The sequence below is a fragment of the Bos grunniens genome, chromosome 5 (assembly GCF_055505025.1).
Source record: "Bos grunniens cultivar Pamir isolate PY7600 chromosome 5, Bosgru_T2T1.0, whole genome shotgun sequence".
Taxonomy (NCBI): domain Eukaryota; kingdom Metazoa; phylum Chordata; class Mammalia; order Artiodactyla; family Bovidae; genus Bos; species Bos grunniens.
This window is the reverse complement of record NC_141169.1, coordinates 44339737-44357501: the sequence shown is the minus strand read 5'-3', so window position 1 is coordinate 44357501 and position 17765 is coordinate 44339737. Positions and strand designations below refer to the sequence as shown.

General features: G+C 41.4%; 1 protein-coding gene across 2 annotated transcripts in view; it reads left to right on the top strand.

Annotated features, from left to right (window-relative positions):
* The window catches only part of MYRFL (myelin regulatory factor like), a 124950-nt gene that overhangs the window by 50272 nt on the left and 56913 nt on the right, over positions 1-17765 (top strand). Inside the window, exons 6-10 of one of the 2 annotated variants that reach the window (XM_086399993.1) lie at positions 5037-5187; positions 9478-9673; positions 11722-11798; positions 13873-13983; positions 16187-16277. In XM_086399993.1, the coding sequence (XP_086256119.1) occupies positions 5037-5187; positions 9478-9673; positions 11722-11798; positions 13873-13983; positions 16187-16277 (626 nt within the window). Of the gene's footprint in view, positions 1-5036; positions 5188-9477; positions 9674-11721; positions 11799-12982; positions 13102-13872; positions 13984-16186; positions 16278-17765 lie in introns of those variants that run through there. The other variant, XM_086399994.1, reaches the window with a different exon arrangement.

Genomic DNA, 17765 nt, shown 5'->3' with positions numbered 1-17765 from the left:
CCGGGTTATATGATGCCCAAGTGGTCAGCCCAACTCATTCTTTGTCTTATATATCACATGCCACATCATGTTATGAGCTTGGGGACCTGACCAAATTGAGAACAAGCTGAAGTTTTTGAGCCTGAAGCCTTGAACTTCTGAATTTCTGGAGCAAGTGCTATGACACTTATTAGGGGAAAGGACACTATTCCATGCCAATCTTACCACCCACTGTAAATAATTAACGTAGGCAGTGTCAACAGTGCCCCCAGTTCAGGATACCAAGTCACATCTCTTTTACTCCTAATCATCAGTTTGGCCAGAAGTCCAAGATTTTCCTCTTAAGGCTCCCCTGCAACTATTGTCTCCACCCTCCAGAGGTTTTTGTTGCCCAGACAGGAGGTGCCCGTGGCCTTCTTGCCTGCTCAGGTGAGAAAACTGCTGCCTTTGCCTTTCACAGCCACATGATGAGAATTGGTCCTCTGAGTCCCATGGAGCCTTCTGGTTTGTTCAGGGACATCTGGCCTCAGCTCCATCACGGGCTGTGGGAGTCCTTCACTGAATGATGACTTCACTTGGCCAAGTCCCACACATCAGCACTCCCTGGACGTGCTGTGGTAGTACTGCCCCGGGCATCCAGCCATCATATAAAGCAAATCTCTACTGCCTTCATGTCTTTTGCATGGTCCCATCATGGCCTGCAGCTGCCTTGATTTTTCTTATTCAACCTTAGAAACACAGAACGCTAATTAAAGCCTTGTTTCTGAATAATATAGAGCTCTCCATCTATCTTCCTATGCATGGTTACTCTAATTTCTTCAAGGATCCTTGCATACTGCCTGCTGCTTATTTATGCTTCTTAAACACAAAAGCTGAGTAAATTTCTAGCCAGATGAGAGGACCATCTGTTCACTCTCCCACAGATACACCAGCTCACTGAGAGTACTTTGGGTAAGTCACCCAAACCTTCCAAGAGCTTTGTCATAAGCTAGATTGCTACTCAAATTCTCCTGGCCATTTCAGAAGTAAGCTCCATCCTGTGATGATGGTCTGCAGCCTGTCCCTAGGGAGGGCATTGATGTGTCACTCTCTCTAGAGAATGGTCATAGAGAAGTAACTGGAATGTCCCAGCACATCAGAAATCTTGCATTCCTTATTTAAATCCTATTCAAAGGTCCCTGAAAAGCCTTCTAAAGATAATTGGCCCCAGATAGCAATTCCAGGATGAAAATGAGCAGGTTCCCAGGGGAATTAAAAAAAAAACCACTTAATTCAAATGCTATGCTTTCAGCAGAAGTTTTCCACTGGGGAACTCATATTTGTTGTTGCAGAGACCAAGAGTTTTACAAAGGTCCTGGAGAAATGGCATATGGGGAATGGAAGGAGGAGCTAGTTTTACAGGCAGGATTTTTGATGGGGGAAGATGTCCTAAATCAATCAGTAAGGTTTTTCTGGTGAATTTCTTCTCAGAAGTGCATGTTGGTCAAGGGTTCCAAGATGCCCATTTATTGGGTTCACAATGTAGAATTACTGGGTTGCTGGAGGCAGATGTAAAAACTTGCTTTGAGAGAGAATAGGTGTTGGGCAGGCTTCTGCCAGCTGGTTCCTGGCCCCACATGGTCTGGACCCCGAATATGAGAGGATTCCTGGTCCTATCTGATGAAAATTCTAAATATAAGAGAGCTCATGGCCCTATATGGCTTAAACTTCAAATGCATGAGTGTTTTTTAACCCCCAGAGTCATGGTCATTAGTCCACAGAGAAAGAATTTCCAGTGTAGAATCAGGAAAAGTACCTGTCTCATGTCTCCAGGAATCATGGACTTTTCAAGCCTGACTTTCTTGATTATCACATAAGAATAATAATTTCTATTTCACCAAGAGTTTAAAAAAACAAAAGTAATATAGGGACTTCCCTGGTGGCCCAGTGGTTGAGACTGCACTTCTGCTGCAGGGGGCACAGGCTTGATTGGGAAACTAAGATCCCACATGCAGCACAGCAAAAAAAAAAAAAAAAAGTCAAAGAAAATATTTTGAAAGACATTCAGATGCAAGCTGTGAGTTTTCTCCCAAAAGTTGAAACTTTGCTGCCTTCACACTTCTGCTTCTCTCTTCTGTTACATTTCTCAAGAGTTCCTCAGGGCAGCATGAAGAGAAATTTTGAATCCATCTGTTCCAGGTAACAGTTGTGACACTGAACGAGTGTTTCAGGTCTTTGAACCCAATTTCTACATTTGTTAAATGGGATTAAGAATCCTTACCTTGTAATCACTTTATAAATCTCTTTGGCTACATCTACTGAAACATATCCAATGGTTCAGTGATTCCCCTTCTAGGAATACACTGAAAAGAAGTATATACATATGCCCACTGACAGTCCCCACAGACAGTCATACTAGCTTTAGTTATAATAATCACAAATGGAACACTATACAGCAAGAAAAACGAATGAACTACTATCATTTGCAACAATGATGAATGATCTCATAAGCACTGTTGGTTAAAAGAAGCCAATACCTAAGAGTACATATGTTACATAATTTCTATAAACTTCTCTATGGCATTGGATCAGAACAGTGATTATTCTTGAGCAAGAGAAAGTAGTAACCAGGAGAGAGCATGAACCTATCTTTTAGAGTGCTGAAAGTATCCTATTTCTGGATCTAGAGGTAGTTACCCAGTATAACTCATTTTATTAAAAAGTATCAAATTGTGTACTAATGATCTGTGCACTCTTTTTCACAAATATTATACTTCAATAAGGGCTTCCTGGGTGGCACTAGTAGTAAAGAACCCCCTGCCCCCTGCCCACCCTCCCTGCCAGCACCTAGAGGGGTAGAGCTGACCTTTGACTGCTTCCCCTGTCACCTTACTGCCATACTTGAGTAGGGAAGGGTCTGAGTTAGGTATGCACTCAGGCCCACCACCACATGATTTCACATCAGACAGAGTTACCATGGAGGCTGAGAAAGAAGTATTTGCTAAAGCTTCTTAGATATAACTGAGTCACCTGAGAAAAACAAGTACATGTGATAATGACGGTACTGCCAGGACTAACCAAAGCCACCATTGTTTAAACTCTCTGGAGGCAGACACTGTGCTTAGCACTTACAGATATGACTCACTGAATTCCTTCAGCAGTTCTGGGAGGCAGCATATTGTTACATTCTGCAGGTGAAGCAACTGAAGCCTGGAGATGTTAGACCACTTCCTAATTGGCCAGTGAATGGAGAGTTGTGATTCAAACCCAGTTCCATATGGTTCCAAACTCCAAGCTCTTGAACGTCCTTTATCCTCTGTCCACTGCAGGAGGGAGAAAGGAAAGATGGAAGAGCTAGCCTCTCCCTTTCTTTGAACTTGGTATGAACAGGAGAACCACGGAAGGTTTTCTGTTTGTTTTGAAAAGTTTAAGACAGGTAACTCTTGGAGAAGTGAGGACGTGAAGAACTTCGAGGATTGCTGACCTTATGTCTTCTTAGCTGGGAAAAAGTTTTTCAGAATTTTGAGAAAATCTTTTTCTGAAATGGTTGTATACAAAACTCAAAAAATAGATGTTCTGCTTAGGTGACATATAATAGTGATATCTCATGAAAAACACAGTTTCTGGGACATTTGGGATACAAAGCAAACTGAAGTAGCTCTGCTAGTTATTTAAGAAGTCATCAATAAAAAGTATAAAGAAAGACAGAACAGTTGAGTGGGCTAAGTGCACATTGTATAGAAGGTGGTGTTATATCTTGACTTGTTGCTTATAGCCATCACCAGGTTTTATGTACACACACTATTTCCCTTTCACTCCTGGTATGAGGCATGAGTGATGGTAGGGAGCTCACAGAAAAGGGAAACAGCAAGCATCTTAATAGGATTTACATAAAATTTTTCTGTGGTTGAATCAGAAGTTGGAGGCATATTCAAATTAGACAAACAACTTGCAAGGATTATGCAAAACTAGAAGCTTACACATGCGAAATTGCTGTCGTGGGACCATTTTTGATACAGAAAAGAAGCAGTTTCATATAGTTAATACTAACTTCTAACAAAGTATTCTCTGCTAATTTATCTTGGTTGTAATATTAGCTTCTAAAAGTGCTTTCACTTGTGTTATGATATTCTGCTTGTGTGTTGTTGTAAGACAGGCAGGACACCTGTTTTAATTTCTGTTTTGCAGTTGAAGGAAGTAAGACACTAAGCAAATAAATAACTTAAAAAAGCTAGACCACAGAATCTTGGTGTCACAAGGGACCTGCAACAAATTAGAATGTATTCGTTGTAAAGAGCAAAAAGAAAGAAGCAAAGGACAAAACCAATTTAAAAACAAACCCTTAAACTACCTGATGCAGCAACCAAACAAAAAATCAAAATGAGGGGCTTTATTGGCTCCTGTAACCCAAGATTTAGTACTGGACGCCAGAACTCAAACTATGCCATTGGGACTGGGTGTGTTCATTCTCAACTCTTCCTTCTGCTGTGCTGGTTCATTTCCAGACAGGCTTTTCTCTCTTGTCCCAAAATGGTGCCAGCAGTTTTGGGGGATGTGTCTTAGATTCATACCTCATGGAAAAGAGTTAGCATCTTTGAACCCATCTCCCCTAAAGCACAGAGACCCACGTTTCTTGGATTGAATTAGGCCATTCACTATTTGCATCGTATTTACTGATGCAAATAGTGAATGCTGTAGTTCTATTGATTAAGCCTGGGTTCCCTACCCTCTTCAGGCTGGGAATGGACTTCACCAAACTCCACCTCTTCGGGCTGGAAATGGGATTCACTAGAACCGGACAGACTGGGAATGAAGAGATGCCATATCGGAAGTAGAGTAGATAGACACTGAGGGCAATGATTCCAACAAGCGCTCACCTTGGCACCTTAGAATCACTGACCCAAGCTGCTCAATTTACAGATGAGGAAAGAAACCTAGCCACATGCCCCCTGCTTCCCAACACTTGTCATTCCCCACAGGGTCACTCTGCCTCATACATGGACTATGCATTCGCTCCATGCAGCTGTCTAAGAAAAACAGCCTCTGAGGGAAGATCTAACATACCAATTTCTTTGCAGTGACAGGTAGGAGTCACAGCATCGAAGTGCAAGACCTTGACAGTGAGAGACAGAACACGATGCTTGCGGACCAGCCCTCTCCTGCTTTGAAGTGGCAGCCATACCGAAGTGTTCCTTGGCACAGCTTATTAAACAGTCAATATGAAAAACTGTAAGTGGCCTTAGGAACCCCTATGGTTGACTGGAGAGCAAGCCAGGGCTAACTCTCAAGACTAAATCCAAGTATTTGGGCTTTGATGCTACCTCTGATCAAATGGAATTTGTCAGTGAGAAGGTGTGTCTTACTCCTTATGTTTTGCATTTTAACAATAAACAGTTGTGGCATGAGTTTTGGTCTTCAAGAATCCAGATTTGTAATTCTAACTCAGAATTTACCCACTAAATGATGGAGGGAGAGAGAATCTTTTTGAGATCAAATGCCCAGTTTAAACTAAAAGCTGGAAAATGGAGATTTCCCAAATCACTAATATTTAATCCTGCAGTCAATTAAAAATTTCATAGAATTATTTTGGGGGGCATATTAAATTGTTAGCTCCCCCAGCATCAATGTTGCAATTCAGTACTGTCAGTTTATTGCCAATATAGCCTGTAGTGATCATAGTTGAGGGTGGCTTTATATTAAGAGACTGAAATCAAACCATACAAAACATTCTTAAACTAGAAAATTTTCATCCTATTCTTATGACATTATAGTTTCAAGAAACAAATGTAGACTTATGCACTATTGCTCTTAAAGATCTTTTAAGCCTTCTCTTTATTCCTTAGGATATAATTTACTTACCCAGCTCTTCTAGAATTTTCACTGATTGTAAATGCCTTCTTGAAACACTAAAGTGTGTTAATGGGTAAAGAATATGATTTTCAATTAATAAATATAATATGAAATGAGAAATGCTGGGCTACAAACTTGAGGGTCTTCAAGGTATTTTTCAAACTCCAAATAACTTTTTATTTTTTATATTTTTATTGGAGTACAGTTGCTTATAGTTTCAATTGTACAGCAAAGTAAATCAGCTCTTCTTATCCATATATCCCTCTTCTTTGGGTTTCCTTCCCATTTAGGTCACCACAGGGCATTGATTGGAGTTCCCTGTGCTATGCAGGACCTTCTCATAATTTTCTATTTTATATGTAGTGTCAGTAGTGTATATATGTTAATCCCAACAGTTTTTTAAGAGCAAAACTTATCACTTGGAATTTTATGTTGGATGACCTAGAAGGAAGAAATCTGTTCCTTAAAATCTGAGAAGTTAGACTTTGGGACTCAATGTGTTTAACAGGAGACAAGAAGAAGCAAGTTGCTAGTTGTATCACTGAAATGTCGCAACTTGTATCTTTACTGCTGTGTGCAACAGAAAAGGAAAAGAAGGATCCAAAGGTCCTGGTTTTGAGTCAGACTTCATTTAATGGTTTTGGGGGGGTTGTTCCGTATAGTGTCTTACGTATGAATACCCAGGTATGAAACTGTCACACATAAGCAGAGTATTTTAATCAAAACCTGTAATGCTTCCTAGTCTGTAATGGATCTGAGTTGATCAAGTTTTCAAGGTAACTGTTATCTCTTTTCTTACTTGAGTAGTTTTTTTTAAGTTTATCTGAGCAGTCAATCTATGCTTCACTGATCTGGGGAAAAGAACAAAAAGATACATGAATAGTATCAACTCAAAGATGTAGAAGCAGATTTATTTTGAATGCTTAGGTGGGCTGCAGTCCATGGGGTCACTAAGAGTCGGACATGTGAGCAACTTCACTTTCACTTTTCACTTCTATGCATTGGAGAACAATGACAACCCACTCCAGTGTTCTTGCCTGGAAAATCCCAGTGACGGGGGAGCCTGGTGGGCTGCCGTCTATGGGGTCGCACAGAGTCGGACACGACTGAAGTGACTTAGCAGCAGCAGTAGCAGCCATAATTCACTTTTCTTAAGCAAAAAAGATAGGTAATATTCATCTGGATTAGAACTCAGAAGTCTTAAATTCACTACTCACATCACTGAGATGGAAAATCACTTGCCTCTGCTTTGATTAGTAGATCTAACTCGTTACAAAAGCATAATTTTTCTAAATAACCTGAAAGTTATAAAGTTAGGGGATTAAAATTTTATTACATTTTTTTGAATTATATTTACAGCTTGTGTTAAAGACCTTTAAAAAGGCCAGTTTAGTTGATTTTATAATTAACCTTTGATATCAAAAGCAGAATCGCTACTCTTAGGTAAATAGAATAATTTTTATAATTAGACATTTTTTTAAGATTCAGAATACTCTTCAACTGTATAATTTTTATGGGTTGATATAGTGTCTGCTTACAGCTGTCTTTAAATTTCAGGGTAATGCTCATATCTGAGCTGCAAATCTTTTTTCTTCAGAGTTTTTGACAGTGAAACATAGAAGATCACACACAAAAATATTTCCTTTGTTTTTTTTCCTTAATGAAAACTGTTCTTACTACCCTCTGTAGTCCAATCTATACAATTCAATCCATCTAGCCTTTTGACAAGCAAGTCAGTATAAAGGTCCAAATGTCTTAAAATACCTGCTTTTATCTCCCCCTTCATTCAGTGGATTTTCCCATTGCTGCTGGAGGGCGCTGTGACTGTGGGGCCTTTGATCAGTTCCTGCTCCTGTTCAGTCACTCAGTCCTGTCTGACTCTTCACGATGCCATGAGCCCCCCAGGCTCCTCTTTCGATGGAGTTTTCTGGGCAAGAATGCTGGAGTGAGTTGCCACCTCCTCCTCCAGGGGATCTTCCCAACCCAGGGATAGAACACATGTCTCCTGCATCTCCTGCATTGGCAGGCAGATTCTTTACCACTGAGCCACCTGAGAAGACTTTGAGGGTAATCAGTGACCTAGTGACTTGATCCATTCGGTGAGGTGCTTAGCTTGCCAAGAACATGAATACTCATTTCCCAAGAGACCCATTCATATTTCTGTCACTGAAATTAGAAAAAAATTTAGAAAGTCTGTGTTGTTCATTAAATGGCAGCCATCCAAACTGAGATCCCAGGAAGCAAAGATCCACATAGTAGCAGAGAGCCAGCAAAGCAGGAAGTACTGCCATCTCTGTGTGTTGTTCTAGGAAGGAGCTCTTTTCCTGAGGAACATTTAGGAAACCTGATGCATTAAAAATTATGTTTCATATCTACAACACACAGAAAAAATTACCAAAATTTTCAACTTTTATGTTCTCTTTTCTACTTGATAATGTTGCATGTTTAATAGGTTTTATTTTTATTAATATTAAAAAGTATTTAATCAAGCATATAATACACAAGGACTTCCTAGGTAGTGCTAGTGGTAAAGAACCCACCTGCAGGACCTAAGAGATGTGGATTTAATCCCTGGGTTGGGAAGATCCCCTGGTGGAGGGCATGGCAACCCACTCCAGTATTCTTGCCTGGGGAATTCCATGGACAGAGGAGCCTGGCGAGCTACAGTCCATAGAGTTGCAGAGAGTCGGACACTACTGCAGCAAGTTAGCATTACGTATATGTAAAGTACAGCTCTTGAACATGGTTTGATAAAACAAATAACGCAAGAGTCTGATTAGCTAACCCACCGTCAACCTATTATTTTTTTCTGCAGAAGTAAACGACATAGTAGGTATTCAGTGCTATGATCAGATCAAAAGGATAAAAAGGAAATGGCCATACTTTAGTGAAAACATGTTTTCAATCAGTAGTCTGGCTCTGGTTAATCTGGTTGAAAGCTATTCCTGGTAGTTCTGACCAGTCTGCTTTTTTTTTCATCTGACTACCAGGAAGCTGAGTAGTCATTCATCTGAGGGACTATTTGAGTGTGGTGATGCTGATGAAATGAGAGATTTTTCTTAAGAAGGAAAAAAAGGAAATATATCCCAGATATTTGATATGTCTGAGTAATATAGTAACTTCTCAACTTCTAACCAACGTCTTTCTATTGTATAGTGGAGCCAAGTTAGAAATCTAGGAAACACAAAGCGAAAAGGCAGGCTGAGGAGACAATGATTCCATTTGGCAAGAATTGTACTTCTTTCTCATGAAGGAAAAAAGCTGTTAGATAGCCAGCTGTGTTCTGAAATACCATTTTCATTTCCTTGGTGAAAATTAACAAAATTGATTAAATATAGCAAGAGGGCTTCCCTGGTGGCTCAGTTGGTGAAAAGTCTGCCTGCAATGCAGGAGACCTGAGTTTGATCCCCTGGAGAAGGGAGTGGCAACCCACTCTAGTATTCTTCCCTGGAGAATTCCATGGACAGAAGAACCTGGCAGGCTACAGTCCCTGGGATTGCAAACAGTCGGACACAACTGAGTGACTAACACTTTCACATTTTTCAGATATAGCAAAAGATACTTTCCAAAATGTATTTTCCCAAAATGTTTCTATAATTAATATTGTTCATGAAAGAAAATGTGTAGAAAATATTTGTAAGACTGGTTTCTTGCTTCCACTTTTCATAGACCTGATGTAGGCTATCGAGTCGTCACAGACAAAGGATTTAATTTTTCGCCAGCAGATGAAGCTTTTGTTTGCCAAAAGAAGAACCATTTTCAGATCACCATCCATATTCAAGTTTGGGGAAGTCCAAAATTTGTCAAAACTCAAATGGGTCTAAAGCCAATAGAAATGTTTTATTTGAAACCTTTTGGGGTTAAGGTAAGTCTTTTATTTAGTTTCATCTCATTCAGTCAACATATAGTAAGCGTTCCTGTTGTCTGTTGCTACATAACCATCTATCCCGAAACTTAGCAACTGAAAATAATAACACTCATTGGTTTGGATCAAAAATCTGCCACTTGGTCAGGGCTTGGCTCTACTCAGGAGTCATTAGCTGGATCCAGTTTCCAAGATGGCTCACTTGAGCGTCTGTCAAATCTGTACTGGCCATCAGCCAGGAGCTCAAAGAGGGCTGTAGCTGGGAGGCCTTGGGTTCTCCTCCACGTAGACCTCTCTGTGGGACAGCTTGTGCTTCCTCACAGCATGGTGGATGGGGTCTAAGAATAAATATTTCAAGACATAGGAAATAGAAGCTGCCAATTCAGAATCTTGCAGAACATCACTTCAAACTACAGCTTTAATGTTTTTAGTGTCTAAATCTTGGACTTCATTTGCTGAGTGTAATTAGTTTATTCTTTTTGAGGCTGGTGTGTTCCCATATGCAGTTGGTTCATAGTTCTCACCAAATTCTCAAAGAAGTCTGTAACTTAAAAAAGCCAAGGAACCACTAATCTAGTTGATGCTCCCTCTTTCCCAGTTAGCAGAGGGGAAACTGAGGCCCAGGAGAGTCACACCATTCATCCAAAATAGTCAATAATAGAGCTGGGATTAGAATGCATGTAGGATGACTTCTGAGTGGTCAACAAGTATTTATTGCATTATTACCTCAGATCCAGCTCCTTAGGGTGAGGAATATCCATTATCTGCATATGTTTTTTTCTGATCACCAACCTGGGCTCAGGCACCAAGTCTCCCAAAGTGGCGCTTCACAGCTAAACACATCAGCTGCTCTTGCTGCAAACCAAACCAAAATAAAATAAACAGCAAGCACACAATAATAAAACATATATTTCTGATTATGGAAGTAATATGAGTCCATTGTGGACATTATGGCATATAATAGAAAAGTATGAAAGAAGAGATAAAATTCATTCATACTTGGGATCCACAATTTAATAACTTAATTTTTCCTTATTTTTTCTGTTATTAAAATTAATTTCATATAGATAATATTATGTTGTGGAAATAGCATTATATAATATCATTAAAGACTATAAAATATTGTTTACAAAGATGATATGGTTTTCCATTATATCAAGATACCATATTAATTTCTGTATTATTGTAAATTTTTTGTCAATTTGTATTTACAAATTTATTGTAAATTTTTTTTGCAGTGAACATCCAGGCATATTCATTTTTGTATGAGAATAAATTCCAGAATAGGCATTGCACATTGAACATATAATCAGTATTAAAACTCTTGATGTTGGTTGCCTAATTGCTTTCTGGAAAGACAGTGACTGTGCAAATACCTACAGTCATAGAGCAGATACCAGCAGACACTTGCTACTCTTCACTAATAACAAGAATATTATTGAATAACAAGAATTATTGAATAAATGTCATTTCCTATGTTTTATTTATTTTTACTGTTTATTTTTATTTCTTATTAATAAGCTCTGAAAGGGCTGAGATTTCTGTTTTGTCTTCTCACCTTTATTGCCTAATGCAATGCCTGATTCAAAGCAGGTGCTCAACAAGTATGTATGAAATGAATGAATGAAAGAATGAATGAACGAGTGAGTGCATGGATCTGTTGAGCTGCCTTGCTCATGTGTTTTGAGGATTTCCTGATAGCTCAGTGGGTAAAGAATCCACCTGCAATGCAGGAGACCCTGGTTCAATGCCTGGGTCGGGAAGATCTATAGTCCACTCTATACTCACTGTTTACCTGAAGTTCTCTCTTGTCTTGTGTTTTCTTTGTTTAGCTCTTCAGGTATTTGTTTCTCTTCTCTCCAATAGCACACTGCTTTAAGGTCAGGGTCCTTGTCTTATACATTCTTTCAGTGACTGGTGCCTCTTGCCAAGTGCTTAACATAATGCCTTGGGAAACTTTTTAAGTAATTGAAAATTATTTACTAATGAATGTTTTAATTAATAAAGAAATTAATTATGAAGTAATTACTTTTTGTTATTCTACATAGGTAGAAGCCACCAATCAAATAATTGCTATTGAACAGTCCCAAGCAGACAGAAGCAAAAAGATTTTCAATCCTATTAAGTAAGAACTTCTTTTCTGAATTCTCTTGTGAACATATTTTGGGAAGAAAATTTATTGCCAAATTTATTTTATTTTAAAAGAATTCCATGATACAAACTAAATTAGTAATAATGTGTTAGTATTATGAACACATGCTTATCAACAAAAGTAGGTAAGATATATTGAAATAATTGCAAAAAAATCTATAAAAAGCCCCATCTTTTAGGTCATCATTATTTACAGAATATTTATTACTGACAACCTTGCTAACAACCTTGGTTCCCTGAGACAGATTATAATTAGATCTTTCCTTTAATTTTTCATTTAAATCAGCATGCTACTGATTGAATTGATTTTAAGGTTCTGGATCCATGCTGTGCTTATAATTCATTTATCTTGTTTCTTAAAGCACTGCTGTTAGATTGCTTAATGAGCCCTAAAATAGAAAGAATGCGGGGAACTTCCCCAGTGATCCAGTGGCTAAGACCCTGTGCTCCCAATGCAGGGGGCCTGGGTTCAATTTCTGGTCAGGAAACTAGGTCCACATGTCACTACTAAGATCCTGTGCAGCCCAAGAAATAAATGAAAATAATATTTCAAAAAAAGAAAGCCACAGGACTGGGATCATCCAAAACAATGGATGCCATATAAAATGAAAGAGACTTCCTTTTTGACTGGGTGGGGATGATTTGAGCCTGAGGGAGAAGGCAATGGCACCCCACTCCAGTACTCTTGGCTGGAAAAATCCCATGGATGGAGGAGCCTGGTGGGCTACAGTCCATGGGGTCGCATAGAGTCGGACACGACTGAGTGACTTCACTTTCACTTTTCACTTTCATGCACTGGAGAAGGAAATGGCAACCCACTCCAGTACTCTGGCCTGGAAAACCCCATGCACGGAGGAGCCTGGTAGGCTGCAGTCCATGGGGTTGAACAGAGTCAGACACAACTGAAGCGACTTAGCAGCAGCAGCAGCAGCAGTCCTATTTGGGGAAGAAGATGGTGCTAGAGCCTGGAGAGACCAGGTGTGAGCTCAGCCTGCAGCTCAAGCGTGTACAGACAGCTCTGAACTTGCCTGGTACCTCTGGTTTTTTCTTGCTGGGAGGCTGTGTGTGGTCTACCTTAGAAGCAGGCAGCTTCCCACAGCCAGGTCAGGAGAGGGCATATACGTGAAGGAGATGCAAAGGAGTTCACCAGCAACCTAGAGGAACTGCTTCTATCGGGAGGAGAGCACTATAGCAATGGTGATGCAGGTGACGGGGCTTCTCTCCTGTTGTCGAGATCAAAGAGCCCCAGTGTAGGAGCATAAGCCCTTCGGAGTCAGGTACTCTGGACTTGAACTGCTGCTGAATGAGCATTTCTAACTTTCACTGAAATTAAAAGACACTTTCTCCTTGGAGGAAAAGCTATGACAAACCTAGACAGTGTATTAAAAAGCAGAGACATCACTTTGCTGACCAAGGTCCATGTAGTTAAAGCTATGGTTTTTCCAGTAGCTATGTCTGGATGTGAGAGCTGGACCATAAAGAAGGCTGAACACTGAGGAAATAATGCTTTCAAACTGTGGTGCTGGAGAAGACTCTTGAGAATCCCTTGAACTGCAAGGAAATCAAACCAGTCAACCCTAAAGGAAATCAACTCTGAATATTCATTGGAAGGACTGATGCTGAAGCTGAAACTCCAATACTTTGGCCACATGATGTGAAGAGCCGACTCACTGGAAAAGATGCTGATGCTGGGAAAGATTGAGGGCAGGAGGAGAAGGGGATAACAGAGGATGAGATGGTTGGAGGGCATCTCTGACTCAATGGATGTGAATCTGAGCAAACTCCAGGAGATTGTGAAGGACAGAGAAGCCTGGTGTGCTGCAATCCATGGGGTTTCAAAGACTTGAACATGACTTAGTGACTAAACAAAGAGTACCTCCCTGGCAGCCATTCCTGACCAGGCTGTGGGCACTATCTTAAAAATCAGTGTCCTCCACAGTGTGATAAGAATGGGGGACTAAACATAGCTCAGAATCTAAGAATGAATCAGATATGATCAAGAACTATGTTCTCTTACAGTCTCTTTGTATTTTTGCTGTTTGCTTTAGAATTAACCTGCTGGCCGACCAGGTCACCAAAGTAACTCTGGGCCGGTTACACTTCAGCGAAACCACAGCAAATAACATGAGAAAGAAGGGGAAGCCAAACCCTGACCAGAGGTACTGGTGTGGTGTGTATGCCTTTGCTGGGGCGGGGGGGCGCGGTGGGGGTGGGTAGCTGGTTATGCTACCTGACAGCCCAGGGCCCCCAGAGGCCCCTGTGATCCTCTTGGCCTTCCTCAGCTGCCCTCCTCCCTTCTCTGACTCTGCTGTTGCCGCATTTCATTTACCCTTAGACATCGTCCTTCTTCCATCCCCACACCCTGCTATGCCTCCTCTCCTGCCCAGCCTCTGGGCGGCTTGTTTTCATTCTCCCCGTGATCCTTCTGCAGGGGTCCCCAACCACCCGGATCTAATGCCTGATGATTTGGGATGGAGCTGATGTAACAATAATAGAAATAAAGTGCACGATAAATGTAATGCACTTGAATCTTCCTGAAACCATGTCCCTTCCACCCTAGGCCGTGGAAAAATTGTCTTCCATGAAATGGCCCTTTGTGCCAAGAAGGTTGGAGACAGCTGCATTTAGAGGGACCATGTGTTCATGTCTTGTGACGGGCTGAGGGCTGAGGATTGATGGCATTTCTCGAATTCTGTGTGCTGGTCACTACTTTAATGCCCTGAGCTCCAAAGCTCTGCTGTAGCCTTTTTTGATTGAAAATACATTTACATTAATGATTTACACCTGTGATTCTCAGAATGTGCTCCCAGGACCGGCAGAGATGGTATCACCTGGACACTTATTAGAGATGCAAGTTGTTGGGACTCACTAAAAACCTACCTGATCAAAAACTTGGGGTGAGGTCCAGCAGTCTATATTTTAACAAGCCCCCCTCCAAGTGATTTGATGCATGCTCAAGTTTAGGAACCACTGATTTTAGAACAAAGGTTTTGGAGTTGGAGGGAATTGAGTTTGACTATTTGATACTGCCATTTACTAGCTGGGTGACCTTAAGCATGGAACTTAACCTCCCTGAGATTCATTTTCCTATTCTGTAAAAACGGTTCAATACCCATATCCTTCTCCAATACGGTTGTTTTAGGGTTCTAAATGAAATAATGTAGACAAACTGCTTAGCCCAGCACATGGCTCATTTTGAGCACTCAGTGGATGATAGCTAATTATTATCATAATTGTAACAGTTATTACTATTATTGACGTACTTTAGTTACAGGGGAAAAGTTGTACTCCCTAAGGATTGGAGACTGTTTAGAGTGCTACAGAAGAAGTTGGCCAAGTTTTTTTTTTAATGCAATTCTTAAAGTAAATGCTTTTCTGGTAGGGATAGTTTATATTTCGACTTTCAAGAAATGGTCTAATAAGGACCTACTGTATAGCACAGGGAACTGTATTCAATACTCTGTAGTGATCTCTGAGAAAAGAATCTAAAAAAGAGTGGACATATATATAAGAGATCCACTTTCCTGTATAGCAGAAACTAACTTCAATAAAAAGTTTTAAAAACTCATTATGCTTCTTTAAAAAAGAAGAAGAAATGGTCTAATCTTTAAAATGTCTCATCAGTGGTACACATGAAGAAGCAGTTAAAATAGTGAGGAAGATCGCCTTGATAACAATCAGAAGAGAGGGTTCTGGTTTTTGACTGAAGTCATGACTGGAGGCTATGAAAGGTGCAGGTTACATGACCAAGAGCAGATCAGGATGGGAAGGAACCTGTGCGTCTGAGTGAGCCCTGCCAAGTCATATCCCACTCCGCCCCCCCCCCACCCCCGCCTTATGGCGTAGGATGTGTGGCTTGGCTGGCTCTGAACAAAGGCACCTCTAAGGTGACTTTTTGTAAGGAAATGGCAACCCACTCCAGTGTTCTTGCCTGGAGAATCCCAGGGACGGAGGAGCCTGGTGGGCTGCCATCTCTGGGGTCGCACAGAGTCAGACATGACTGAAGCAACTTAGCACTTAGCAGTGTGTGTAAGCAGTGCTGTGCTGAGGGCCCCGGGATGCAGCAGGGTAAGGTCTGCACTAGGCCAGCACTGATGGGCCAAGCCCAGTATGCCCAGTGATGGCTGTTGTGGGTGTGCAAAACAGCACACTCATCCCTCAAGCTGAGTTAAAGGCAGACCCAGAACAACAGTGAGTGAACCAACTCCTCTGTGATTTCACAAGAGGGGCAACTTAGGGTGGAAGAGAAAAATTTTGAATATGTAAACCCGGTAAATTCTCTGTTAATTAATCAATTTCATGGCAGAAACTGTGTCTCTTGTTTCCTGATGTGTTGGCATTCGTCTGCTGTTTCTGAACTAGATACTTCATGTTGGTGGTTGGACTGTATGCTGCTAACCAAGACCAGTTCTACCTGTTGTCTGCCCACATCTCTGAACGGATCATTGTAAGGGTAAGTGCGGTTCTTTGACTTTTCAGGATCCCATGGTTTTTTTTTTTTTTTTTTTCCCTGTAAGTAGACTTTACATATTCAGTGGAATGCATGAAGTATGCAGCTTCTCAATTGCCAGTGATGACAAAGATAATGAGTAATAGCAGATACTGTGATTTTAGTTTTTACATTGTGGTTCTCAACCAGAACTTTTGTTTCCCATGGGTCATTTGGCAATGTCTGCAAACATTTTTGGTTGTTACAACTGGGGGTGCTACTGGCATTTAGTGGGTTAAGGCCAGGGATGCTGCTCAACACGTTACGATGCCCAGGACAGCCCCCACAACAGAGTTACTCCTCCTCAAATGTCAGTAGTGCCGTAGTTGAGAAGCCCTGGTTTTTACTGTATGTTATAGGCACTGGGCTACATAATTTCTGTGTGACATCATTCTACATTGTTTCACGTTTACATTACATTCTTTACACCCAGAGGAACTTAAGAGTTCTTAAGAGGGGCTTAAGAGGGAGAGAAAGTCATCCATGAGCACAAAGCTAGTAAGTAAATGAAGGAGCCTGGGTTACAACCCAGTTCCCTCTGACCCCAAAGCCCACAGGGTGGGGGAATAGGCAGGAAGGCATCCCATGCCCCAGACTGATCGGTGACCCCAGGACTTCTAGGCTGCTGCCCAGAGCAGAGTAATGGCTCAGCACATTTTGCTGAATGAATGATTGGTCACAGCTCTGGACGGGAGTCTTGGCAGCCACCAAAACATGAAGCTATTGGCAGCTGCAGCTGCAGCTGTGTGAGGCCAGGCTGGCCAGCACAGAGAATGCCAGGGCCATGAGGGAACAGGTAACCACAGGCCTGGCAGCCCTGGGAGGGGCTGTTTGGTGATGGGTCTTTGAAGTGGCACAGGGAGACGTGCACACTCCAGTGGGGAAACTAGTTTACACTGGGGCACGCCCACTGACCTGGCTGTTAAACTTAGGCCTGGGGACAAGAGCTGCCCATTTGGGGAAGTGAGTCTTCCACAGCTTGCCTTGAGCTGTTCTCAAACAAAGGGCCCTCTGTGTAATTCTTTTAGTCAATAAAAAATAACAAGCCATCTATTAGTGGAACTCTTGAAACTACATCTCAGAGTTTTATTGGAAGCAAAGTAATGATGGAAATGAAGTAAAACACTGGTGTGTCCAGATGTCCCTGGGTGAGGCCGGCTGTGTGCCCGCCAGCACACATACCCAGACTGTGTTTCTGTGGGGCCTGATCTAAGCTTCGGCAAAACAGCCTTCTCTGGGGCAAAGGAAGGTGGGGCCCCTCCTTAGGTCATGAGCCAAGAGCAGAGGTTCCGGCCCATACCTCAGCCAGGGTCGGGGTGGTCTTTGACACCTCACCTGCTGTCATCTGGGATTGCTTCGGTGTGCTAATAAATGTGATTTAAAATCAAGTCTGGAAACCTAGGTTGCTTATTTTTTCTGATTCCTCACAGGAAGGAACAAATACAGGCAATG